This window comes from Chiloscyllium punctatum, chromosome 41, assembly GCF_047496795.1.
Source record: "Chiloscyllium punctatum isolate Juve2018m chromosome 41, sChiPun1.3, whole genome shotgun sequence".
NCBI lineage: Eukaryota > Metazoa > Chordata > Chondrichthyes > Orectolobiformes > Hemiscylliidae > Chiloscyllium > Chiloscyllium punctatum.
The window spans coordinates 13,309,698-13,337,638 of NC_092779.1; the positions used below are offsets into that span (position 1 = coordinate 13,309,698).

At 39.5% G+C, this 27,941-nt stretch overlaps 1 protein-coding gene across 5 annotated transcripts in view; it reads right to left on the reverse strand.

The window, feature by feature from the left end:
• Window positions 1-27,941, reverse strand: part of ulk4 (unc-51 like kinase 4) — a 495,283-nt gene that overhangs the window by 449,760 nt on the left and 17,582 nt on the right. For all 5 annotated transcript variants that reach the window (XM_072560398.1, XM_072560394.1, XM_072560397.1 and 2 more), the window contains 5 exons: window positions 27,834-27,909; window positions 17,770-17,868; window positions 14,105-14,226; window positions 11,884-11,953; window positions 11,074-11,167 (listed from right to left, as the gene is read on the reverse strand). In XM_072560398.1, the coding sequence (XP_072416499.1) occupies window positions 11,074-11,167; window positions 11,884-11,953; window positions 14,105-14,226; window positions 17,770-17,868; window positions 27,834-27,909 (461 nt within the window). The remainder of the gene's footprint in view (window positions 1-11,073; window positions 11,168-11,883; window positions 11,954-14,104; window positions 14,227-17,769; window positions 17,869-27,833; window positions 27,910-27,941) is intronic.

Genomic DNA, 27,941 nt, shown 5'->3' on the forward strand with positions numbered 1-27,941 from the left:
AAGTGAGGACTGCAGATGCTGGAGACCAGAGTTGAAAAGCATGGTGCTGGAAAAGCTCAGTGGGCCAGGCAGCATCCGAGGAGCAGGAGAATCAACGTCTGAAGAAGGGCTTATGCCCGAAACGTCGATTCTCCTGCTCCTCGGATGCTGCGTGGCCTGCTGCAGTTTTCCAGCACCTCAATTTCTTTAGTCATCCAGCATTCCCTATACCTACCAGCCTTCCCTTTCACCCTGACAGGAATATACTTTCTCTGGATTCTTGATGACGTATTACAACAAAGAATATTGTTTATGGTTTTAGTCAGGGCCATTTTTATTGCAGAGTTAGATAAAAAAATGAGGTTCAGGGCAGAACCAAAAAGCTGTTCCCTCACAGTCAAAGCACAGAAAACAGACCCTTCAGTCCAATTCATCCATGCCAACTGTAATCCCAAACTAAAATAGTTCTTCTTGCCTGCAACTTTCTCCTAAATCCCTCTAAACCTATTTTATTCATGTACATTACATATCCAAATGTTTTTTAAATGCTGTAATGTACCTGTAACTACCACTTCCTCTGGTAATTCATTCCACATATGAACCACCCTCTTGTGAAAAAGCTGGCCCTCAGGTTCCTTCTAAATCTTTCTTATCTCACCTTAAAAATATGCCCCCTAGATTTGAATGCAGACCTTTGCAATTCACCTTATCTATGCCTCTCAGGATTTTATAAACTTCTGTAAGGTCATCACTCAACTTCCTATGCTCCAGTAAAAAAAGGTCACACCCTACCCAGTCTCTCAAACCGTCCAGTCCCTGCAACATCCTGGTAAGTCTTTTCTGAACCCTCTCCAATTTAATAATCCTAGCCATCTCAAACAACATTTGCAAACAAAGTCTTCACATGAGAAGGGATAATTTGGGCTTTAAAGAATGTATTAAATGATATCCAGGAAATCAATTGTTGACACAGTAAGAAATATATTTTGATTTCTGTCAGTGAAGTAAGCTCTAATTAAATGAGCAAATTTCTCAACTTTCTTTATTTGTATATTGACTATTTTGAGTGACCATGATGCTTGCAATTTCACTTTAGAAATGGTTAAAATATATGTGTGATCTTAATATGATGCTGGACTGCATTCAGTTAAAATACCATTATAGATTCTCTATCTTCCTTTCTCCTGTTAGACACCATTTCCTGCCTCCCGTAGAACTCACCTCTCAGAAATCTCTAAGTCAGCCTTCTAAATAGTAACACAACTGGGCGCTTACAGTTGTTGGATAAGAAAGTCTACATTTTTATTTTTGATTTAATTTTGTTTGCTGTTTGTGGTTGGCATTAAACTAAAATCTAAAGAGGTCTTGTGATGCAATGTCCCTGCCTCTAGGTCATGTCCAAACAGGTCGATGAGAAATGAAATAATTTATTTTGAAATCTTCAGTTTAAGTTCAGTAGTTGCCAGCCTGAAGGTAGGTTTAACGAGGCTTCCTGTGGAAGGACAGTAAGGCTTAATCAAAACTAGAGCCTTATCAAGTCAAATTAGCTCAGCCTTTTCTCTTAGGAGCACAAAATCCAAATTTTTGTTCTAGCTTGCAGATGGTAGCGGGGGTTACTTTGCAGAGTCAACAGAACAGAGTTTGTCCTTTACTCAATGCCAGGTGGTCTGTCCAATTTCATTCCTTTTATTTCAGAGGATTTTAAACTAAATAAACTAATGATTGATACAACTGAATGGCTTGCTGAGCCATTTTAGAATGAATTATGAGTCAACCACAGTACAGTAGGTCTGGAGTTACAAGTAGACCAGACCCACTATTTAGCTTTTCTTTCTTCCTTAAAGTACCTGATGGGTTTTTATAACAGTCAACAATAGTTTCATGACGATCATTAAAGTTTTAATCGCAGATTTTTGTTGACTTCAACTTGCACCATCTTCCATTGTGAGATTTGACTCTGGATCCTCAGAATATTATCAGACTATAATTCATAGAAACAGAAGTTGGCTATTCAGCCCATTGAGTCTGCTTCTCTATTCAATGAGATCATAGCTGAAATGATAATCCTCAACTCCACTTTCTTGCCTGTTCCCCATTACCCTGATTCCTTTATTCGCTAAAGGAATCTATTTATTTTCTATCTTAGCCTTTAAATCACTTAATAACTCAGTCTCTACAGCCTCCTGTGGTAAACAATTCCATTGATTCACTATCCAGTGACTGTAAATTCCTTATTTCTTTTAAATGGGCAACCTTTCGTGGGTGGCACGGTGATTAGCACTGCTGCCTCACAGCGCCGGAGACCCGGGTTCAATTCCCGCCTCAGGCAACTGACTGTGTGGAGTTTGCACGTTCTCCCAGTGTCTGCGTGGGTTTCCTCCGGGTGCTCCGGTTTCCTCCCACAGTCCAAAGATGTGCAGGTCAGGTGAATTGGCCATGCTAAATTGCCTGTAGTGTTAGGTAAGGGGTAAATGTAGGGGTATGGGCAGGTCAGTGTGGACTTGTTGGGCCGAAGGGCCTGTTTCACACTGTAATGTAATCTAATCTAATTACTTTTATTCTGAGGTTATGCCCTTGGTCTTAGATTCCCCAAAAAAGGAAGCAAGCTTTTCACATCTACCTTGTTGAGCCTCCTAAGATAATACCACACTTATCACAACTCTCTGTTTTGTATTACTTAGCTAACCTTCTATTCACAGCAATATACCAACATTAAGCAGCTTAATACATGGCATCTTATCAAATGTCTTCTGAAAATCCAAATATATTACATCTGCTGCTTCCCCTTTATCGATGCACCTTGTTAGCTCCTAAAAAGAATTCCAATAGATTTATTAGGCATGACTTCCCCTTTGTGAAGCTACGCTGATTCTGCTTGATCAAATGTGTTTCTAAATGCTCTGTTATTTCATCATTTATATTCAACTTCTTAACATTCTCCCAATAACAGACGTTAACCTAAGTGGACAATAGCTGCCTTTTTTTGTCTCCTTACTTTTTAAATAAAGTAATAATTTGGCAGAATTTCAATCTTCCAACACCTTTCTAGAATCTAATGATTTTTGAAATATTACTAACAATGCATCTACTGTCTTTGTAGCTACTTCTTTTAATGTACTAGGATAAATCCCATCAGCTCAGGAGACTTATCAGTCTTTATCCCTATTAATTTCCCTACATACTCAGTATGAGGAGTAGGCACCAGATGCAGTCTCTCAGTGCCCTGTGTAACTGAAGCATAATCTCCCCACTTTAGAATTCAGTTCCCTTCATGATCGATGATAGTACTATATTTAACATTCTCATTACCTTTTGTACCCGCATACTAACCTTTCATGATTCTTGCAAAAGGACACTAAGACCCATCTGCATTTCAAAACTCTGAAGTCTCTCATCGTTCAGATAATACACTTCATATCTATTCTTTCTGCTAAAATGGACAATTTCAAACGTTCTATTTCATTCTTCATAAGTCACTTACCTATGTCACTTCTTACCTATGTATCTGCTTTATGAAATATTCTCTTAAATGCTGGTCATTGCTTTCGAATTGACCTCTAACCTAATTTAACGATTCACTTCTGCTATGCTTTCATGACATCAAATTTTGTTAAGCATGGAAAAGACTGTTTATCTGGGTTAAGTGGGAATGCAGTTTTGTGGTCACAATCAGAACAGCAATGGTGGAGCAGGCTTGAGGGGCTGAATTGCTGACTCCTGCTCCTATTTCATTTATTGGTATGCTCTCTTAGTTTGATATCCAGTTGTTTGATTATATTACTATGAAGATCTTTGAGATATTTTTATCCACTAAGATATGATTATAAATGTTGGTTTACACAATTACAATAATGGGGTGACAATGTAATTATGAACCAGAATTTCAGCACAGTAAAAAGAAAATCCAGACTTCAGAGTCACATACCCAGATGTACGAACAAACTATATGCCTTGGAAATATAAAATTGAACTTTTTAAACAACACTTATTTCTTCCTTTTCTTTTCCACCTAAAGTTATCTGTTCATATTCATACTGTCTGTTTAAGGGGGCAGAATAGAACTGCCATCCCAAATTCAATCATAAGTTCTTCAGCCAGGAGTTGTCTTTAGCTATGAATAAGGGCTCAAATTTCTCCATTTATTCAAAAATCTTGAAATCAGCCCAAGGAGAACCCATTGTTCAAATGTCAATTCATACTTAATTTTTATTAAAGGTGTTAAATATGCCACAATTAATAGCACTCTAGGCTCTCAGTTGGAAGATTCACCTGTCTTCAGACACGCAGAAATGCTCTTCTTGGTATCCTGACGAACTAGGAACTCTTCACCTAACAGCTTTTGTGTGCACCTGCAGTGCCCAGAATACAGCAATTCTAGAGGTGTCTCATTACCACCTTCTCAGGAACAACTTGGCATGGTAATACTCACATTCCATGAAAGACAAAGAAGTTAATCTTTCAACCAAGGTCAGTTTAAAAAAAAACTTGTTCATTGTTCTATCACCTGTGTGATTTTACCATGCCATGTTCCCTACATTACTTTAATAGTTCACTTCACAAAACATTTTATTTACTTTAATGCACTTTGGGATGGCCTTGGGTCATGAAAGATGCTACTGAACTTAGTTTTGCTTGCCTTCTTAAGAGATACCATAAGTAACATGACAAACCTATATCAAAAATATCTGTAATGGACACCAGCTACAAATATTTCTACCTTGTGCTCTTGGAAAATGAATAAGGTGTTATGATTTAAATGTTCACATTACTACTCTTCAAGCTTATGGACTTTGGACATTCAAGTTTTTGTAAAAATAAACTGATCTGTATCTAACACACAGGTTACTGGGCAAATTATCAGCTGTTATATTCATAACAATTCTCAATTTCCTTCCAAATTTGATGTCAGGTCTTATTTCTGCCCTTCAACACAAAGTCAAATTCCCTGGCTTGCAGCTTCAATGTTTCTTAATCCCTGACTGACAGACTGAATAAATCACATTACTCAATATAGTCCAAATGTAAAATGCTTCAGGTCACTTGATTTCTCTTCCTTCTCATGTGAAAATAATCTTATCCACTTTCCTTTATTTTCATTTGCATCTGGATTTTTCATATTTAGTGCTCATGTCCCAGCGTTCATCCAAATTTTAATCCTTAATAAAATTCATAAAGAATTGTAACAATTTATTTTCAACTTTATCTTTTCAACCTTGGTGCCCTTCACCAAGGCTGAGGCTCTTCCCCTTCCACTTACTTTCATCCAAAAAGCCATTTTTGGGGTTTAGAGACATCCATCTTAAAAATACATGAATTAAGAGCAAATGTAGGTCTCTCGAGGCTGCTCCACCATTCAATGAGAACACAACTGACTGTTTGTGTTTCAAATTCCATGTTCCTATCTACTTCCAGTAACCTTTGATTCCACTGTCTAATAAGAATCTACCTCTGCCTTAAAAATACTTGATAACTCTGCCTTCTGAGGCAGACAGTTCCAAAGTTACAAAACCTCTGAAAAAGCCTCCACCCTAAAAGGGCACCTCTTTGTTTTAAAACAGAGTCCCTTAGTGCTGAAGTCACTCAGAAGAGGAAGCATTCTTTCCATAGCCACCTTGCCAAGGACTTATACACTTCAATCAGGTCACTCTTCTCTCTTCTGAAGAAACCTAGCTTGCCCATTTTCGTAAAATAACCCACATAATCAAGTTGGCCTTCACTGAACCACCTGCAATGTATTTACATCACTCCCTAAATAAGGAGACCACAGACTATTCAAGATGTGGTCTCACCAATGCCAAGTATAGCTGAAGCATAACATCATTACTTTTCTGTTCAATTCCTCTAGTAGTAAAGGATAGCAACCCATGAGCCTTCTTGATTACCTAATCTACCTGCATACTTACATTTTGTGACTCATGTACTGGAATATCTAGATCTCTCAGCACCTCAGAATTCCAGTCATTCTCTACTCAAGTAATATTCTGCTTTTTCATTCTTCCTGCCAAAATTAACAACTACATTTTCCCACATCTGTCAGATTTGTGCCCACTTACTCAACCCATCTATGGCAGCCTGTAAGCTCTTGACATCTTCACATCGTACTTTCTTGGTGTCATTTTAAGTTTAGTTACTGTGATTTTAATACCCTCATCAAAGTTATAGATGTAAATTTTAAAAAGTTGAAATATCAGCAAAGACTCTTGCTGGATTCCACTTGTCACATCTTGCCAATCAGACAAGGACTTACTTTGTGTATTCTTTGCTTTCTGTCAGCCAACCAATTGTCTTTCCATGTTAATATACTATCCATTATATATGAGTTTTTGTTTTTGGCAATAACCTTTGATGTGATATCTTATTAAATGCCTTTGACTGGCTTACTCATTCATTCTGAAGTGTCACCTCCTAGCTAAACATATCATTTTTAAAAATTATTTCCTTATATGGTAAACAATGATAGTCTTCTTACGGTTTTGTCTTTTGCTAACCATGCAGGAATTCTAGGGAACAGAGTGTAAAGGTCCAAAACGTGGAAAATTATAATTCCAAATAATTCATGAAGTGATGTGGCCAGGACAAGGTGAGGTGTTTTAAGGAGAAGAATACATGAAAACCAATTCACAGCAACTGACTATAAGAGAGTGAATTCAGAGAACTAATAGGAGGTTCTTTCTTAGATCCCACTGGTATGAAATGGCCTGAAAGCAGAAGATGCATAATACATGTTTTGCACACTGTGTGGTAAATTTTAAATGTCAAAACTGTCACAGATGAATACAACAGAATTACCCTTTTCAACATACTATATTCTGTGTACAGATCATTAAATGTAATGGTTTGCTACTCCACAATTCAGTGACAATAACAGCATAATCATCAACTTAATGTCTCTGGAGAAACTCAAAAGTATAAATGAAAACACTATTTGGTAATTAGCACAGATGTATATTATCTGCAAACTATTATTGTTGCTTATGTTGGTTATTAGTCAGAGGATTGATATAATGAATGCTTTATTGTCACGTGTATTTTAGTGAACAGTACAATAAAATATGGTGAAAAGCTTCAGTTGTTGACATGATTCGACGCCATTTTGAATAGCTTAAGAATATTAAAAAAAGCTGAGTGTCCATCTTCATTCTATCATCTCTGCCATGAGTCCTGAGCCAGCTCACCAACAATGCCTGCGCCAGCACCCCTCCTCCATTGTCTTACTGCTGCCTGCATCAGACCCACCAATGAGGAGTTACACCCCACAGGTGCCATTTTTTCACCACTGAGCTTAATTCACTAACACCACAGTCAATGCTCCTCCGTCATGCCACCACCTGTACCAGACCACCAATATTGGAGTCAACACTCTACAGATGCCATTTGGCTGTCACTGAGCCAATGCTCCTCTGTTACCACTTTGCCACCTTCTGTGCCAGACCCAAGAACATCAAAGTCGCCAATCATTCAGACACCATCTCACTGACATCACCTCTGTTGATGTAGCAGCCACTGATACCGATGCCAGGTACCATGCTAGATCCAGATGACCCTCCACCGATAAAAGCTAAGCAGCAAAGAAAATGAGGAAAAGCAGACAGAAAAAGGAGCAGACAAGCCCTGGACTCAGGAGCCCGAACTCCGCCTAGACCTCCGCTGCCAGCTTACTGGAAAGGGACACTGATCTTCTTTACAAATCTGCTTTATAAAACACAATGTAAATTCTGTGAAATCTGAATTCTAAATTAAAACTCTTGCAAAAAAAAACTTGGCTAAATGCCAAGGCATAAATGGCTGAGAAGTACCTGTGTAACATCACAGCAGTGGAAAGAATCATTCCAACAGATTCTATGTTTATGCTTAGATAGGACAAAGCCTCTTTTTGGAAAACTTTACAGTGAGGTGACTTGAATCTTATCGAAAATTATCCAAACATGCTTCTCAGTCAGACTGAGACAATATCTTTCTGAAACTGTTGCAAATTGTTTGCTGAATCTTAGAATCCCTAAAGTGTGGAAGCAGACCATTCGGCCCATGGTGTCGACACCAATCCACGCCCAAGAGCATCCCACCCATCCCCACCCCAACCCCCTATCCCACATGGCTAATTCTCCTAGCCTACACACCTCGACATTATGGGCAATCCAACCTGTACATCTTTGGGCTGTGGGAGAAAGCCAGAACACCCAGAAGAATGTGAAAGCTCCACACAAACCGTCGATACATCCTTATGTAACAAACCAAAAATTACTGACAGAAAAATAGTTTTGTATGTCCAAAATTTCTACCAAGCTAATGTTAGTTCAAATAATCTAGTACAAATGCTAACAAAAGACTCACTCATGTAAACTGCTTTTAGCCAACAATAGTAGCACTTACATAAACACCCCTAACTTTTGATTTCCACTTTCACAATGGCAATCAGTTATGAACTTGCCCCATGCAAAAACAGGAGAGTCAAATTTGCATCTTAAAGCCCAACCATGCATCATTGTGTTTAAATGTCATTTTTTCCCACCACCAATAACAGTGATAGCTAAAATCCAATGTGTCAAGGATAAGGCTCCTGATGTGCCTCATGTGAAACAAGAATAAACTTTAATGTTCAAAATGGACTTTCCCCAAAATATCTCCTTACTGTTATGAGATGCAAAGAGAAAAGAAATAGCATTTTCTTACTTTTTCTAAGTAAATAATCATGAAAACTCCTGTCCTGATCTTGGCCAAGAGGAATAATCAGCCTAAATCGGTTTATAAAGGTTTTGACAGCTTCTTTATTTCTGACCTAAACATGAGTTGTACCTTGAGCCATAAGGGGGCAGAAGAAAGCTGTCAAACAGTTCCAGTTCTAAAACAAGTTAAAGAAATAGACATATTTTTAAATGCAGAAACTTTGTTTTTTGTAGTGCAGTAGCAGTAAAATTCAGAGGAAATTCTTGCTGCTAAAATGACATTCATTCTACTAAGGAAAATATATGTAACTGCATCTACAATTGGAATTTACAGAATCATATTCAGTCTAACATCACTGTGAATTCCTCGTTCAAGGATAAATCCTACAGTATTTTAAATAAACAGGCTATGTCCATGATGACACAAAAGCCCTATTTTTTCGAAGGAAGATATTTGTGAAGAATCTTAAAGTGACCTTCAAAGACTCATTTCTAAATTATTGTTGATTGATTTTAATTTACATGCATTGTTGAATTTCAGACTTAATAGAAATCATGCTGTCCCATGCATGTCTATTGTGCTGTATGGCAGGCAAAACAATTTTGATCAAAGCTTCCAAAATAAATAACTAATGAAGTTTCGACAGTAAGTGAACACGAAAAGTGCAGATAATTCTGACACTTCATCACCTTCCACTTTTGCCTTCAAGGTCATTCCCATTCATCTGCAATCTGTGCAAGACTGATTTTAGAATAATACTTCAAAGTTTCCTGAAGATTGCTTTGCAGGTTTTTAACTTTTGAAGTTTAATCAACATGTGAATGACAAGTAGCTCATCATTCAAACCAGGATCAGAATCAAATCTGCAACATTGATCAAAATAAACTCATTTGTCATCCTTCCTAATAGCTCATTTTCATAAATTGTTCTAACCTGATTTTAATGCAGCTTCAACTTTTTTTGGTTAACCAAAACCAATATGATGGCCCTCAGTGATTTATATAGGAACAATGGTGCGTCCAGAACTAGGGTCAAAAATATATATAAGAGGTACTAATAAATTCAGTAGGAGATTCTGGAAAAACCTTTTTGACCAGTGAACAGAATGTAAGACCCATTGCAGGGGGTAATTAAAATGTAAAAGTATAGCGTGATTGACTGGAAGATGGATTAACATGAAGAATAAATGAATAAAAGCATATGTTAATGCAATTAGATAAGGAAGGATTGAGGATGTTTGGGTAGAAAATAAACACGAATATGGACATTTTAGGGATTCTGTACTGCAAATAGTGGTAATAATTCCAATACTTTAATAATAAACTCTAGTCCAGACAGTACAAGCGGGTACAAGTTTCCATGGATCATATTCAAACTCTCTAATGTTCTGAAGAATTAAGCATATTCAGTCAAGAAGTATGCTGGCTTTGAACTGAACTTGAGTACAAAAGTCAAAAATAAATAAAGGATAAAATAAGATCCTCGAAGAATCACCATGGTAAGTTAATGCTATATTATAGCAGTTAATAAGACGCATGGTCTGACCCCCAGTCTGTGCTAAGGTGCTTAACAGTGACAAATATGGAATAATAACAGCAGGTGAGAAAGGCAGAACAGCCAAACTTAATGGTGTCTCATTCCCATCATGGCACTAAGTTCCTTTCAGCACTAGTGCCAGAATTATGCATTTCTGGATTTCAGATTAAGAATGCTATCAGACCTTTTTATAAGTGCCTTCAACTGTTGAATGGGCTGTCATTACTCACAGTCATAACAAGCAACAACCTCGCAGGGATGTAACCAGCACCTTGCAGCCAAGAAGGAACTGCACTTGAAATGATGGGAAGGAAAGGGAAGTAATAGAAAAAAATTGGAATAAAAGCAGAACAAAAATAAGAGAAGTCTATGAACAAAAATGCAGAGGTTTATTGCTACCAATTTGTTTTCTTCATAAGATTAAGGGAGGAGTATCATGCAAGGGAATGTTCTTAATACTTGGAAGCTTCACAGTATCAAGTTCAAGCACATCAGCTCCTCCTGCATTTCAAACACAAACAAGGTTTCTCTTTCATCTTTTCAAAAAAAAACATTTTTTCTGAAAAAGGACCCAATTTGTCAGAGGCCAGTAACGTAATTTTCTCAAATCTGCCAGGTGACCACTCTTTGTCTCTTGCCCCTCCCTCCTGACATTGCACTTCTTGATACTCAAATTTGCAATTCTTGGTACAGCTGGTAGAGATGAAATGCATTTTAAATACATAGTTTTAAAAGGCTGTTCTCTGTTAAATGCCAAACCCAGCAAAGTACCAAGCTCCTTCCCTCGCCAAGAACAAAATATATTCTGAAACTGGAACACAGAACATACATTACAGGTTAACTGAAAAGTATAAATTCAATCATAAGCAAGTAAGTGCCACAATTTTAGTTTACCTGTGGTGAAACAGAGGAGCCTTTTGGTGGAGCACTCCGAGTTACATTGCTGCTGTGGCTTACATTCAAGCTAGTTCTTGGTGTTGGATGGGAGCTGTTTCAAATAAAGGGATGAATGAGCTGAGACTGCATTAATCCCTTTCACACACACTTAAAGTCAATGTTAAAAAAAGGGGGTGGGGTGATAAGATAGCAGAAATGGAGCTGAGGGAAAGATTCGGGAGACAGAGGGATGGATTATAGCATACTCAGGAGAAAGAAACTGACAAAGAGGACTGCAAATAGGTGAATAGGGACTCGCTGGACTGAAAGTAGCCCATGTCATGAAAGGGCCTTGGTGTGAGGGTCAGTGTTCAGAATCATGAGTCATTTGAATAGAGCATATAAGGATAAACTGCTCCTACTCAGTAAATGGATCAACAAGGGGCCATAGATTTAAGGTAATTGGAAAAAGTAGTAATGGAGATCTGATCAGAAATATTTAATGCTGTGAGTGGTTAGGATCTAGAATAAATTGCCTGAGTGTGATGGAAGCAGGTTCAATCAAGGCATTCGGGAAGGAATTGGAGCATGTAAGGGTTATGGGGAAAAGGGGAGAAATGGCATGAAATGAATTGTTAATTTAAAGTAGTGCAGACATGCTGTGCTGAATGTGCTGTAAAATTCTATGATAGAGCTACATTAAAAAGGTAACTTTATTCCTTGACAATCAGCAATTCTTCAGTACAGTTAAACCTCATTCCAAACTCTCAAACTTTAGTGAGAGAAATTATTCAATAATACAAGGTACATTTGTGAGTTTATGAGTACCTAAGTAAGAAGATGGATTCCTTAGAATTTAAGTCCTGGGCACTTTTTGGCTGTAAATCAGCAGGGTTTTCTGCAAAATAGTGAGTAAATATCAATTTAAAATAGAAGTATTGTATATGATGAAGAAAACACAATAACACAAACTGAAGATTTTTCAGAAGTAAGCTACTTTAAAAGATAGAACAATTGTATGAAATTATTTAACAATATAAGAAAATAATATAAACAAATACTTTACAATATAAAGTGAAACAATTGACTGACTACTGTCAATCTTGTTGCCTTATCTGACCAGGCTAAATTCCCAAATTCACTACTATTACCTAGGCTGCCATTTCCACCTCCATAATATTGCCTATCTCAGCCCTGGTTTCAACTCATATGCTACTCAAATCCCCAACCATGCCTTTTACTTGTACACTTGGCTAATGCAAAAGTTCTGTCCATAAACTTGAGTTCACCCAAGGTCTGCTGCCCATACCTCACAATGCACCAAGTCCTATTCACACATCGCCTTATGATTTCCATTAGATCCCAGTGAAGCAATGCCTCAATTTTAAAATTCTCATCCTGATTTTCAAAGCTTTCTAGATCTTGCTTTTGCTCATCTCTGCAACCTCACAGCCTTCTAGGGTCTTTGTGCTCTTCCAATTACAACCTCTTGTACTATCTAGGTTTCCTTCACTCCATCACTGGTGCAAAGCCTGAAGCTCCTGATCCCAATGTTCTTGAATTCCCTCCCTAAACATTAACATTTCTCTTTTCTCCTATAATATTCCTTAAGTCCTTGTTCATTTGCTAAGTTTTTTGTCATCTGTCCTAACATGTCCTATGGTTCATTGTCAATTTTTGTTTGTTAATACTCCTGACCAGTGCCTTGAAGCATTTTATGAAGCTAGAGGTGGTGCATAGAGGTGGTGTAAGGGACTAAATATCATCAACTGTGAGCCAAGTCTCAATTAAAGTCTTATTATCAATATATATATGTGAGATAAATGAACAAGCATTCCTGGTTATAGGAGGATATATTTTCTGTGGATGTATACATATATTTAAAAAAACACACAATCTCCTTGTTCTCTTAATTTATTCTATAATCAGAATAGCCTGACTTCACTGATCAGGCTGAAATAAAATTTTCATCCTTCAGCATTATAGCACTGACTGCACATAACAAAAATGCAATGTGTCTTCATATTTGTGTCTCTGACTCCAAGACTGACTACCTTACATCTATGAAATGAGGGTCCTTCCACAGACTCTCATTCACAGAAGATTGACTAATCCAAGTAGCTGTGCTTTCCTTTAAACCTCAGAAATAGCTGTCAATCTAACTGATGGCTCACCCTTAAACATTTATTTTCTATCTAGAACGACCATACACGCACCACATATGCACACATACACCCCACTTCAACCAACATGTTGCACAAATTGAATGTCATTATGTCATTAACAATCTAATAATGAAGGGTCATTGGACACAAAATGTTAACTTGGTTTTCTTGCTGCCAGATCTGCTGAGTGTGTCCAGCAATTTCTGTTTTCATTTAAGATTTTCGGCATCTGCAGTACTTTCCTTTAGTTTATTGAAATACAATAATGCTGCTGTGAGGTTCGATTAACAATATGCAGAGATATTTAGAACTATAAATAATTTAGCACCTTGGGATGATTAATTAAGCATTTCAAAAACTCGTGTGCCCAAATAAATGAGTACATCGACAGAAATCCAGCAAAGAAAGTGATTAGCTTAATGTCGAATTAAAGAAATTCAATGTGGGCAACAGCCTGGTTTACTACCATAATTGAAAGTGCGCTCTTCACACAGTAACAGGTCAAATTGCCATTTGAAGTTTGAATAGCAAACCCTTATCCATCACCTTTCAAACCATCTGTTCCAAACAACGATTACTCATTTCAAAAGAAATGCTTGCTGTTCTCTAACCAAATTCTTTTCCTGCAGACAAATGCAAAAATCTGCAGATACCATCTGACATTTTATGTTTTAATTGCTTTTCCTACACAGTTTATTTGCATTTCTGTCCAAATCAAAAACAACCCATATTAACCGACCAGTCAAATCTCATTTTTAATAAACTTGAAAGCATGTTTGTTCATGGGTTGCAGGCATAATAAGACATTTATTTATAGTTCATCACTTGATTCTCAAAAGTATATACAATGAAAAGAGCACTACCAATAATAAGTTTTATTTTACTTAATTTGTAGGATTTTTGATGCTGGTTGCTGTCCATTTGAATGCTTGATGTTTGCAGGCTTTTCCTTCCTCCAATCTGTTGCAACTCACTAGTGATGACTGGCGAACAAATTTCATTGTCACTAAAATTCAAATGCAAGATGTGTGAAACAGTTCTAATTTCTAGAGTTAGAATTGCAAAACAAAGTACATGGAATTTTGGTACACCTTGTACGCATGCATACTTGTGATCTCTAATCGTTCAAAATAATCCTGATGTCAAAATCAGTGGTAAAGAATACCCAGTCAGTAATGTCCAGGTCCTGGTTTCACCACCAAAAGCAATTAACTAAAAACATTTGCAATAGTGAAGCTTCCTCTGCTTCGTTTAACAATAGGAAAGAAAAGCAAAATCCATCGAAAAGCTTTTGAACAATTCATGTAAGGGTGGCCCATGCTTTAAGACACAAAATGGCCAACAAGGGTTAGACAGGCAACACTGCCTGCTCCAGCATTAAGATGCAAAATGGGCTGACAAGAGATTAAACAGAATCAATAGTCTGCTCTAACATTTACGTGAAACATAATGATACCTTTGAACAAGACTATTCCAAGGCCAGTGGGCAGCCTTGAGGGCAACCATCCAAGACTATTTGATAAGAGGATGCCAAAGCATAGACAAGTGATTGATTCCAGCCTCATTAATGAGAGAATGTTGTCCCCTTAAGTGAATAGTACCAGCAAGAACAAGGGGTATAAATCTCAGCCCATGAACCAGCCAATCTAACTCATCGAACAGCTGTGAAACCAGCAGCCAAAGTTATTTTGCAGTAATTGGTTGTTTCTTTGAAGTAATTCACAATGTTAATAAATATTGTGAATAACTTCAAAGGAATAGATTTCAATTATAAGCATAGACATACGTATAACCAAAAGTATAACAGAAGTGTTTGGGAAAAAAATTTAAACATCAATGTGAAAGTTAACTAGTCTCAGAAAACACTTTCTTTTATCTCTAAAGACGCCCAGAATGCTGAATGAAATAGATTAGTTGCAACTTATTAATCACAAAGTGCCAATACTAGAGTTAGCTATATAACTCTACGCTTTATAAATAAATGTATAAAAGAAATTAATATTACAAATCTTACAGTAATGAGTTAAAATAAACGGTATTTTGTATTTATTTATGTATATATTATATATATATTGGGACAGTGCAGAATACAATGAACATCAGAATTCAAGCAGTCATTGGAGATAAGCAAGTCTGGGACAGACCAGAAGGAGTATAATTAGTAACTGTCAAATGTTAATTAACGATGCATACAAAGATCCCAAGGCCTAGAGATTACAATGTCTGCTAAACATCATGAGAATATGGGTTGGACCGAAGGGCCTGTTTCCTTGCTGTACATCTCTATGACTCTAATATGGCAACCTGGGGCTGTCCATAGTGATGCCCATCATTGATTAGGTGTCTCACAGGATTAGGTATATGGAGTAAAGGGGAAGGAAATAGTGACCATGCTGTATGTGATTATTGTAATACAAAATGTATAAAAATGCTGTTTTTCACTGCTGTAAAAATCAATATATCATTGATCTCTCTTCCAATCTGAGCCAAAGACCAAGAGAATCTTTGGATTCGCACATCGAGGCCAGATTTGGGGAAATTCTTTGGCCCTCTCCCTGCATTGACCAGTTTCTGCTCGAATAAAGGTCTGCCACTTGCCTGAATTCTGCCTGCCTCCCCAGTCTTCATCCCTGGTCAGGGGCTATGCTCCTACAATTCATTTTAAAAAACTGATACATTTATGTGTAATACAGACAATAATTTTAATAATTGTAGTAAATCACTTCAAATTTTATTTCAATATCTGACAGGTTTGCAAGCACCAAATTAAATGGATTCCTGATTCTTGATGCATCTAAATGCTGTAAATTAATAATGTAAGAATTCAGTTAATAGCATTTCCCTAGTAACTTGACATACGGTATTAAACAAAGACTAGCTATATTTCCTAAATCGTTAATGTTCCCTGTTATCCAATTTGTAGTAAACTGTTATTGAATTTCACAAATTTACTGAAAAAGAACAGAATTTAGATCATGTAACTGAGTTGCTGTAGCTTAGAACACACATCAACCGTTCACCAGCTGTTTGCTTTTCCAATTTTGTTTCATGTAAAATGATCCATTTATTTATTCTTAACTACAAAATTTGCCTGTATCTCAACCCAAAAATCGTTGCCCTTTTTGTCAAATTCATGTTCATGATGTGGGTATCACTGCTAACGCCAAAATTTATGACCCAGCCCTCATTACCCCAGGAAGGTGGAATCCATTCTATCCAGGCATGTCAGTGTTCTGCAAGTTTCAATGAGATGTTCCCCCCGCCCCCACCCATCCTTCTAAACTCCACAAGTACAGACCAGAGTCCTCAACCACTTCTCATATGAATCTCAGAATCCCTTTAGCCCATTGAGTGTGCACCAACCTGCCAAGGAGCATCCCACCCAAACCGAGTTCCCACCCTATCTCTGTAACATGCCTTTACCATGACAAATCCAACTAGCCCGCACCTTTCTGAATACCTTGGAGTAATTTAGCATGGCTAATCTACCTCACCTACATATTTTTGGACCATGAAAGGAAACCAGAGCACTCACAGGGCCAGAAAGAACGTGCAAACTCAGCACAGACAGCCACCCAAGGCTGGAATCGAACCCTGGTCCCTGGTGCTTTGATGAAGAAATGCTAAGTACGAAGCCACCATGCCATCTTTCATCTTCAGGAACATTTTTGTAAACTCCTCTGGACCCCTTCCAAGGTCAAGTCCCCTTCCTTACATACAGGGCCCAAAACTGTTCATAACATTCCAAATGTGGTTTGATCAGAGCCAAATACAACTTCACCAACGCAGTCCTGCTCTTGTATTCTAGCCCTCTTGAAATTATGGCACCCTAATTGCAAATGAACTGACATAGTAACTTTAAGAGAATCCTGAATTAGTACTCTTAAATGCCTTTGTGCTTCAGCTTTATAAAGCCTTTCTCCACTTAGTACCTATGCCTCTATTCTTCCTTCCAAAGTGCATAACCTTACACTTTCCCACATTGTATTCCATCAGCCAATTCTTTGCCCCCTCTCCTCACCTGTCCAAATCCTTCACCAGCCTCGCTGCCTCCATAACCTTACCTGCCCATCCACCCATCTGTTGGGCAAAGGGTTTCCTAAATGAGCAGCTCATCTAATAAAATTGCTGGGCTATCATTTTTACAGACCCTTGCCCCACTGTGTGCAAAACAGCAACAGGGTCTGAATAAGACACTTATGCGCTCAACGTCTCTATCAACTCTGTAAAATAGAAGACAGATTGGGAGGTGGTCAGACAGGCATTTTATGGCACCCTCCACACCAATTTTAAACCCAGTGTGGAGATCGTAAAACTTCACCAATTTTGTTTTCACATGCAACTGCATCGGAAGCAAAGACACTCAATCACAGAGGGTATGCAATCTTTAAACATTAAATACAACAGTTACAACCCAGTAAACACCATTTAATTTAAATCAAGAACTGTAATGCTAAAAGTGAAGAACAGAAGGCAGCTATGACTGACAACAGTGGGGCTTTGGAATTGAATTTAATGTTAAATACTCAAATCTCCTTCTGCTACTGACCTCAAGCTTTTTCTGTTCTTTTCTTTATTTAAGGATTTTTCACATCCAGCAAAGGCTCCTTGCCAAAAAGGATGATGTAGTAAATCTCTCCAATTTAACCTATGAAGCAAAAAGTGGAACTTTATTAATTTGGAAGTAAAGTGTTAAATGTAAATAATCATTGAAAGTCTAATGTATTCTCCAAAAGCTGAAACCATACAGTACCTTTTCCAAATTTAATGGCTTATCTTTAAAAAAATCTATACTAAAAATACATCACAGTTAATATTCTAAAGTGCAAATGGACATGGTTTCTAAGTTGGCTTTTATTTGGAATAATCTAGACTTTGAGGTTAGTAATGCATCAAATTTCTATTACCAATATTCAAATTGAATTACAATAATACTACTAATTCATATATGTGGGCTAAAGTTTCACCAAGTCTGTCTCAGTACTGTCACAAACTGGGAATGACCAATTATTGCATACTGCCACTAAAATTGACGTTAACATGTTATATAAGGTAACCAACTCCACAAGGTGGTCTGCAATTGACCCTGTTTTCACATCCAGCCACTGCAATAACATTGGCATGTATGGAAGGTTAGGAGAAAGTGAGGACCGCAGATGCTGAAAATGTGTTGCTGGAAAAGCGCAGCAGGTCAGGCAGCATCCAAGGAGCAGGAGAATCGACGTTTCGGGCATGAGCCCTTCGGGATTCCTGCAGAAGGGCTCATGCCCGAAACGTCGATTCTCCTGCTCCTTGGATGCTGCCTGACCTGCTGCGCTTTCCCAGCAACACATTTTCAGCATGTATAGAAGGTTAGTTAATTCACAGGAAACAGAGTCAGAATAAAGGTTGACAAACAGTAACTAATCAGGTGCCACAGGGATCAATACTAGGACCTCAACCATTTACAATATTTACTGATGACTTGGATGAAGTGACTGACTGTATTGTAGTCACATTTGTTGATAAATAACAACAATAGATGGGAAAGCAAATTGTGAGGAGGAATAGATTTTATTGTCCTGAATCAGGACTGAAAGGTGTTGGGCAGACTTTAAAAGGAGCAGCCAGGAACTTTATCTGAGATTTCCACTCTAATTTCTGGCACCAGCAGTTTTCCAAAGTGCGTAAAAAGAGGAAGGTCAGGCCCTGCATGCTACAGTCTTAATGTTCGCTCCAACCCCTTAATGAAAGCAGGCATTTCAGAACTTCTTAATTTTGATGGGAGCGTAAATTTGATTTGAGTTATTATTGTCACATGTACCGAGATACAGGGAGAAGTATTGTTTTGCGTGCTAACCAGACAAATCATACCTTACATGAGTATATCAGGGTAATAGTACAGAATGCAGAATATAGTGCTACAGCTGCAGAGAAAGATCAACTCTAATATATGACAGGTTCTTTCATAAGTCTGATAAGTGTCAAAGAAGCTGTTCTTGAATATGTTGGTACGTGTCTTCTAACTTTTGTATCTTCTGCCAGTTGGAAGAGGGTGGAAGAGAGTATAACCAGACCATAACCGATTATGTTGACTGCTTTTCGTAAGGAAGCAGAAAGAGTCAATAGAAGGAAAGCCGGTTTTCGTAACGGGCTGAAATGCATCCACAACTCTTTGTAATTTCTTGCACTTGGACAGAGCAGTTGCCATACTAAGCCGTGATGCATCTGGAGAATACACTTTCTATGGTGCATCTATTAAAAAATCAGAGTCATTGTGAACATGTCGAATTTCTTGAGCCGTCTGCGGAGATAGAGGCATGAGTGTGCTTTCTAGACTGTAGCATTGACATACATAACCCAGAACAGGTTGTTGGTGATATTTACTCCTAGGGACTTGAGCTCTTGACCACCTCTACCTCAGCGCCATTGGCACAGGCAGGGGCATGTCCTCCACGCCACTTCCTGAAGTTGATGATCAGCTCCTTCATTTTGCTCACAGTGGGGGAGAGATTGTTGTCTTTACACCATGCTCTTAAGCTCTCGATCTCTTTCATGTACAGGTCCGAATATCAATTATCCAAATATCGGAATTTCCGAAGGGGATCTCAAAGTCCCGATAGAAACATTACATCAAAGAGCTGTTTCAACTCTGATCGCGTCTTTTGTTTACAGGTACAATGATTAAACATGAACTCGGCTCACTGAAATGCTGCCATGAACAGTCATAGAGTCATAGAGATGTACAGCATGGAAATAGATCCTTTGGTCCAACCCATCCATGCCGACCAGATATTCCAACCCAATCTAGTCCCACCTGCCAGTACCTGACCCATATCCCTCCAAACCCTTCCTATTTATATACACATCCAAATGCCTCTTAAATGCTGCAATTGTACCAGCCTCCACCACTTCCTCTGGCAGCTCATTCCATACACGTACCACCCTCTGAGTGAAAACGTTGCCCCTTAGATCTCTTTTACATCTTTCTCCTCTCACCCTAAACCTATGCCCTCTAGTTCTGGACTCCCCGACCCCAGGGAAAAGACTTTGTCTATTTATCCTATCCATGCACCTCATAATTTTGTAAACCTCTACAAGGTCACCCCTCAGCCTCTGATGCTCCAGAGAAAACAGCCCCAGCCTGTTCAGCCTCTCCCTATAGCTCAAATCCTCCAACCTTGGCAACATCCTTGTAAATCTTTTCTGAAGCCTTTCAAGTTTCACAACATTTTTCTGATAGGAAGGAGACTAGAATTGCACACAATATTCCAAAAGTGGCCTAACCAATGTCCTGTACAGCCGCAACATGAACTACCAACTCCTGTACTCAATACTCTGACCAATAAAGGAAAGCACACTTCTTCACTACCCTATCTACCTGCGACTCCACTTTCAAGGAGCTATGAATCTGCACTCCAAGGTCTCTTTGTTTAGCAACACTCCCCAGGACCTTACCATTAAGTGTATAAGACCTGCTAAGACTTGCATTCCAAAATGCAGCACCTCGCATTTATCTGAATTAAACTCCACCTGCCACTTCTCAGCCCATTGGCCCATCTGATGAAGATCCTGTTGTAATCGGAGGTAACCCTCTTCACTGTTCACTACACCTCCAATTTTGGTGTCATCTGCAAACTTACTAACTGTACCTCTTATGCTCACATCCAAATTATTTATGTAAATCTCAAAAAGTAGAGGTCCAGCACCAATTCTTGTGGCACTCCACTGGTCACAGGCCTCCAGTCTGGGAAATAATCCTCCACTGCCACCCTCTGTCTTCTACCTTTGAGCCAGTTCTGTATCCAAATGACTAGTTCTCCCTATATTCCGTGACATCTAACCTTGCTAACCAGTCTCCCATGGGGAACCCTGTTGGGCACCATACTGAAGTCCATATAGATCATATCTACCACTCTGCCCTCATCAATCAATCCTCTTTGTTACTTCTCCAAAAAACCCAATCACGTTTGTGAGACATGATTTCCTGGCACCATCTCTAAACGACTGACCTCACTCCCTCTCTCTTTCTCCCCCCACATTTTCCCTGGAGTTCAACAAATGGGTGAACCCTAAACACCACACCCCCCCCCCTTCCCCAGATAATCTCTCCAACATTATCCTGTACAGGGCAGAGGTGGAACTGTCAAAAGGTTGCAGTAAAAAGTTGTGTGTGCGCGTGCATTCTATTTGGAGACTTACCCCGGCTGCCCCGGATATGGGGCGGGGGTGCAGTGTTGGGGACACGGCGGGGGTGGGGGTGGGGGTGGGGGGGGGGTGGGGCGTGCAGTGTTGGAGATGCGGGGCGGACAGCATTGGAGGTGGGGTTGGGGGCAGATGGGGTTGGGATGCAGGGTGGGTTCGGACGGGGTTGGGAGATGGATGTGGTTGGATGTGGGCGGGGGGGGGGGGGGGGGGGGGGGGGGGGCGGTGGCGTGCAGTGTGCTGTCGCTTAGTTTCCTGAACGGGAGCAGACTTCACAGAAAACTCTGAGTCCCAGAGAAAATGAATTAACGAATAGTCAATTATCCAAATGAAATAGTGCCTGCCCATCTTGTTCAGATGATCGAGGTTCCTCTGTATTGTGTGTCGTCATTGTTTGAGATCTGATCCACTATAGTGGTGTCTTCAGCAAATTTGTAAATGGAGTTAGAGTTGAATTTGGTCACACAGTCATGAGTGCACAAGGAGGATAGTAAGGGGCTGAGTACGCAGCCTTATGGGGCACCAAGGTCAATAAATAGGAGTCTGACGTAGGTGTCCTTATTGTCCAGATGTTCCAGGGATAAGTGTTGGAGCCAAGGAGATGGCATCTACCATGGACCTATTGCAACAGTAGGTGAATTATACAGATCAAGGCAATCTGGATGGCTGAATTTGATGTGTGCCATTACTAACTTCTCAAAGCATTTCATAATGATGGATGTCAGAATCACCGGGCAGGAGTCATTAAGTCACATTGCCTGATTTTTCTTTGGCACCAGGATGATAATGGTCTTCTTGAAGCAGATGGGAACCTCCTATTAGAGTAAAGGAGAGGTTAAAGTAATGTGTGAATATCCCCACCAAGTCTGCACAGGATTAGGGGAGTGGTGTAGGATATGAGGGGAGGTTTCACATCTGTCCACAGAATTGGACCGATATCTCCTTGAACAAAGGCGACACCTTTTAATTTGACTGCCTCAGTGTCAGCCCACCTCCAGTTGCAGGCTGAGACCAGGTTGTGTCTACCGCTGCTAGATCAAAACCCAATTGAGCAGTACCGTTGAGTAAGAGGTAGGATTGCAACACTGGGAAATTTCCCTGCTTCAAATACGAAAATCCAGGTAAAAGAATGTGCTAAGTGATATAGGTAAGTTCAGTGAGTCAAACATCAGCGAAGTGTTATGTGTGAAACTACAAAGCTATCCACTTTGACAGGAAAAATAGAATTTAAATGGCAAGGCCCAAAACATTACTTCAGAACAATGGGATCTAGATAACCTGTACTTGAATCACAAGAAGTTAGCATGTAGATAGAGAATACTTACCACAACTATAGAGGGTGCTGTTCAGACCACAAAGAGCCTCACACAAAATTTTGGTCTCCTTATTTAAGAAATGATATGTTTGCATTGGAAGCATTTCACAGAAGATTCCTGAGATAAAAGGGTGACCTTATCAGGAAACCGAGCATCTACTCATTAGAGTTTAGAAGAATGAGGAGTAATCGTATTGAAAGATAAGATTCTGACCAGGCTTGATATAGTAGATGCCTAGATTAGAATGGTGCTGGAAAAGCATAGCAGGTCAGGCAGCATCCAAGGTAGCAGGAAAATTGACGTTTCGGGCAAAAGCCCTTCATCAGGAAGGGTAGGGTAGATGCTGAGAGGAAATTTCCTCTCATGGGGAAACCTAGAACTAAACCTAGAACTATCAAAATAGAGGTGTCCATTTAAGAAGAAGATGAAGATGAGGAGTTTCTTCTCTCAAATAATTTAAGAATGTAAAAAATAGCAGCAGAAGTAGACCATTTGGACCATCAAACCTGCCCCACCATTCAACAAGATCATGAGTAATCTGCCCCAGATCTTACCAACTCTCTGATATTCCAAAAACATCCAGACCTGCACAGAATGACCTCCGCAAAGCCATCAAAGATGCCAAGAGGCAGTCCAGGACCAAGTTAGCAGCCCAAACCAACCATATAGACACCTGCCACCTGTGGCAAGGCCTAAACAACATAATGGATACAAAATGAAGCAGGGCAAGATAGTGGAAAAGACACATCCCTCCCTGATGCACTCAATGCTTTCTATGTTTGGTTCGAACAGAATGCCAGCAGCGTGGTATCCCCTGCCCCTGTATGCACCTGTTCCCTCTGTCACCACTGCAGATTTCAGATCAGTCTTCCTGAGAGGCAACCAAAGGAAGGTGACGGTGTGGACGGTGTCCCCAGGCATGCTCTTAGACCCTGTGCGGACCAGTTGGCGGAGGTATTCACTGACATCTTCAACCTCTCCATCCTACAAGCCAGTCCCCACCTGCTTCAAGAAGACCACCATCATTCCAGTACCAAAGAAACCATAAACGACGTGGCTTAATGTCTACCACCCAGTGATTCTGACCTCCATAATCACAAAATGCTTTGAGAGGCAGGTCATGGCCCACATCAACTCTAGCCTCCCAGCTTGCCTGGATTCCCTGTCATTTGCCTATCGACGTAACAAGTCCACACCAGACGCTATTTCTTTAGTTCTGCACTCATCCCTGGAACACATGGACAACAATGACACCTATGTTAGACTCCTACTAATCAACTATAGGTCCACCTTCAATAGCATTAATCCCTGCGGACTGATGCCAAAACTCTAAGAGCTAGGTCTCAGCTCTGCCCTCTGCAACTGGATCTCAGCTTCTTGACCCATAGACCACAATCAGTGAAGATAGACAACTGCACCTCCTCCACGAAAACTCTCAACAGTGGAGTCCCCCAAGGATGTATTCTCAACCCCTTACTGTACACCCATGATAGTGTTGCCAAATTCTGAATGAACGCCATCTACAAACTTGCTGACAACATCACCATGGCAGGACAGATATCAAACAATGATGAGTCAGAATACAGAAAGGAAATATAGAACTTGGTGTCGTGGTGTAATAACAATCTTTCTCTCAATGTTGGCAAAACAAAAGAACTGATCACTGACTTCAGAAAAAAGGAGGAGTAAATGCTCCCATCCACACTAACACTGTGGAGGTTGAGAAGGTTGACAGTATCAAGTTCTTAGGAGTGACAATAACTGACAACCTGTCCTGGACTTGCCATGTAGGTGCGACAATCAAGAAGGCACAACAACCCCTCTTCTTCCTTGGGTGACTTAGGAAATTTGGCTGTTCATAAGGACCCTCACCAACTTTTACAGATGCATCATAGAAAGCATACTATTCAGGTGCCTAACAGCCTGGTACGGCAACTGCACTGCCCAGGACCTTAAGAAACTCCAGAAGGTTGAGTGCATACCTCAGACCATCACAGAAGCTAACCTTCCATTTATGGACTCTTTTACGCTTATCATTGCTGTGGAAAGGCTGCCAAAACATCAAAGACACCTTCCACCCCAGTAATGCTTTCCTACAATCTCTTCCATCAGACAGAAGATACAGAAGCTTGAATACATGCACCAACACAGCAGCTTCTTCCCGGCTGTTATTCGACTGATGAATGGACTCTCTAACTTCAGACAATGTTGATCTTGCTTTGTGCACCTCCTGTGTAGCATTACTTGAATGCCTCACTTTGTCTAAGCACCCTATGATCTGTATCTCCTTATTTACTATGATCTGCAAACATAGCTTCTCACTGTATTTAGGTACACATGACTACAATAAATCAAATCAAATCCTCTACATCCTCTTTAAACAGTTTGTGAACTATCCACCACAGCTAAAAAAAAGCCAAAAGAACTCTGTAAATCAGGAACAAAACCAGATATTGCTGGAAAAGCTCAGCAGGTCTGGCAGCATCTATGGGGAAACATCAGAGGTAATGTTTTGGGTTGAGTGATCTGAGGAAGGTTCTGAGGAAGGGTCACTGGACAAGGAACATTCACTCTGATTCGTCTCCACAGATGCTGTCACACCTGCTGAGTTTTTCCAGCAATTTATGTTTTTGTATCAATCACAACTCTCTGGGGTACTGAATTCCAGACATTCATAAAACCACAAGATATAGGAGTAGAATTAGTCCATTTGGCATATCGAGTTTGTTCCATCATTCAATCATGGTTAATATGTTTCTCAACCCCATTTTTCCTGCATTCTTCTCATAACCGTTTATCCCCTTAGTAATGAAGAACCTGTCTATTTCTGTCTTAAATAAACTCAATGACTTGGTCTCCATAACCATCTGCAGCAATGAGTTTCACAGGTTCACCAGCCCCAGGCTGAAAAATTGCCTTCTTATCTCAGTTCTAAAGGGTCATCCATTCACTCTGAAGGCTGTGCCCTTGGGTTCTACTCTCCCCTAGTAGTGGAAACATCTCCACGGTCCACTTATTACTCTCTCTGGTTCTAATTTCTGCTGCATTCAGCATACATTTTTCACCCCGCCCAGTCTCACTTTAATTATTATTTACCTCTTCACTACCCCATGACCTTGCTGTCTCATTTCCTTTTGATTTTATAATTTTCATTCAAGTGAACCTTCCCCCAACTAAATAGTTTAAGACTCTATCTAGAACCCTAATTATACAGTTTGTCAGGACATTGGTCCCAGCTTGGTTCAAATGAAGCCCATTCTAACGGGCAGCTTATGCCAATGCCAAATGAAACAGAACCCACCAGCCTTTGAACCATGCATTTCATCTCATCTCAGACCTGACACCAATTCGCACGTAGCTCAGGTAATAATGTGGTGATTATTACCCTTGTGGATCTACTTTTTAATTTAGCCCTGAGCTGCTCATAATTTCTCAGCAGAGGTTGGTCAATCTTTGAAATTCTCTTCCCAGACAGCAATGGAGGTCTGAATCATGAATTATAGTCTTGGTTGAGTTCAATAGATTTTTGATCCATAAAGGATTATAGGTGACAGGCAAGAAGGTGGAATTGAGACCTTACTGAGATCAGCCATGATCGTATTAAATAGTCGAGCAGACCTGAATAGTCAACTGGCCTACTCCAGCCCCTAGTTCTTATGTTATTATAGCCAGGATTAGTTTGCTTTGACAAATGCTTAAGGACCAGCTTTCAGGTCAGTTAAAATACCAGCCTTCTATTCAAAGAAAGTGAATTATTTCTCCTCCCTTTTCCCATATATGAAGGATATTATTAAGCTGAAGAGGGTTCAGAAGAGATTTACTGGGAATGAAGAGTTTGAGTTATAAAGAGAGGCTGATTAAGTTGGAACATTTTTCACTGGAGTGAAGGAGGCTGAGGGGTAACCTTATGGAGGTTTACAAAATCATGAGAGGTATAGATAAAGTGAATGGCAGATTTTTTTTCACCTAGGGTGGGGGATTTCAAGAAGAGGGGAGAAAGATTTTAAAAAGACATGAGAGGCTTTTTTTTTGCACAGAGTGGTTCATGCATGGAATGAACTTCCAAAGGAAATGGTGGATATGGGTATAGTTACAATGTTTAAAAGGCATTTGAACAAGTACCTAAGTAAGAAAGGTTTGGAGGGATAAGCACAGGCAGATGGAACTACTTTAGTTTGGGATTATGGTTGGCCCGGACTGGTTAGACCAAATGGTCTATTTCCATGCTATATGACTCTGTGACTCCTCAGCTTCTCTGTCCATATCTTCCCTACCTGTAACTGTTCTGGGGTGCCCCCAGTCCAACACCGGCATCTCCAAATCAGTTGTAACTGTTCCATGCTACACGTACTGATTGCAGCAGTGTAATCACATTCTCTGGGCTCCAGAGGTTGCTGTGTCATCTGAAAGCATTCAATTCTTCCCCAGTCCCTGTTCTCCAACTCTCCTTTTAACGTGTGCAAAGCTTCATCATTCCTCCCTCCTCTTTTTGATACCCTACCCTTCTATGCCTTAACTCCCTTCACCAACTACATCATACTCTCTGTTCTACCTTGCCCCTCCACAATTCTCCTCTAACCTCAGGGTATTCAACTCACAATAATTCCCCCCTCTGGACTATGCTGGTTTGCAGAATTAGTCATTCCTGATCAAATTATTGCCATCCCTCTAGCCAAATTATTTGTCTCAACTCCCTGCCTGCATTAGGATCAAGAAAACAATTTTTGAAAATATATTCAATAGCCTTCAACAAAAATCTCAACAATTTAACTAGCATCTTCTGTTTTTGTACTACAGCAGACCCAACTTTGTTTTTGCCTTTGTTGTAGGTCTTTGAATAAAATGACACAATTTTTGAGCCTCCACAGCAGAGTATTGTAATATATACCAAAATAATTAAAATCAGTCCACAAACAGAAAACATTAAATGACATTAATGCCTGAAGGTGTTCCAACAAAATTATAATCTAAACACAAAATATACAATCAAGCTGTAGTCAGTCTATAGCCATCTGTTGCATTTATGTCAGATTATTATTAAACAGGAAACTGATTTCTCTTGTCACCCATAGTAAGTTAGCATTAAAATCCCCCGGTGAGGTTACTGAATTACCTTTTTGAAGGATCTTTCTGAAGTAAGTCTTCAATCAAACCAATAAATTCAATGGAAGATTTTTGTTCAGTAGATTCTAACAAAGAAGAGTAAAATTTCAGACTTGAT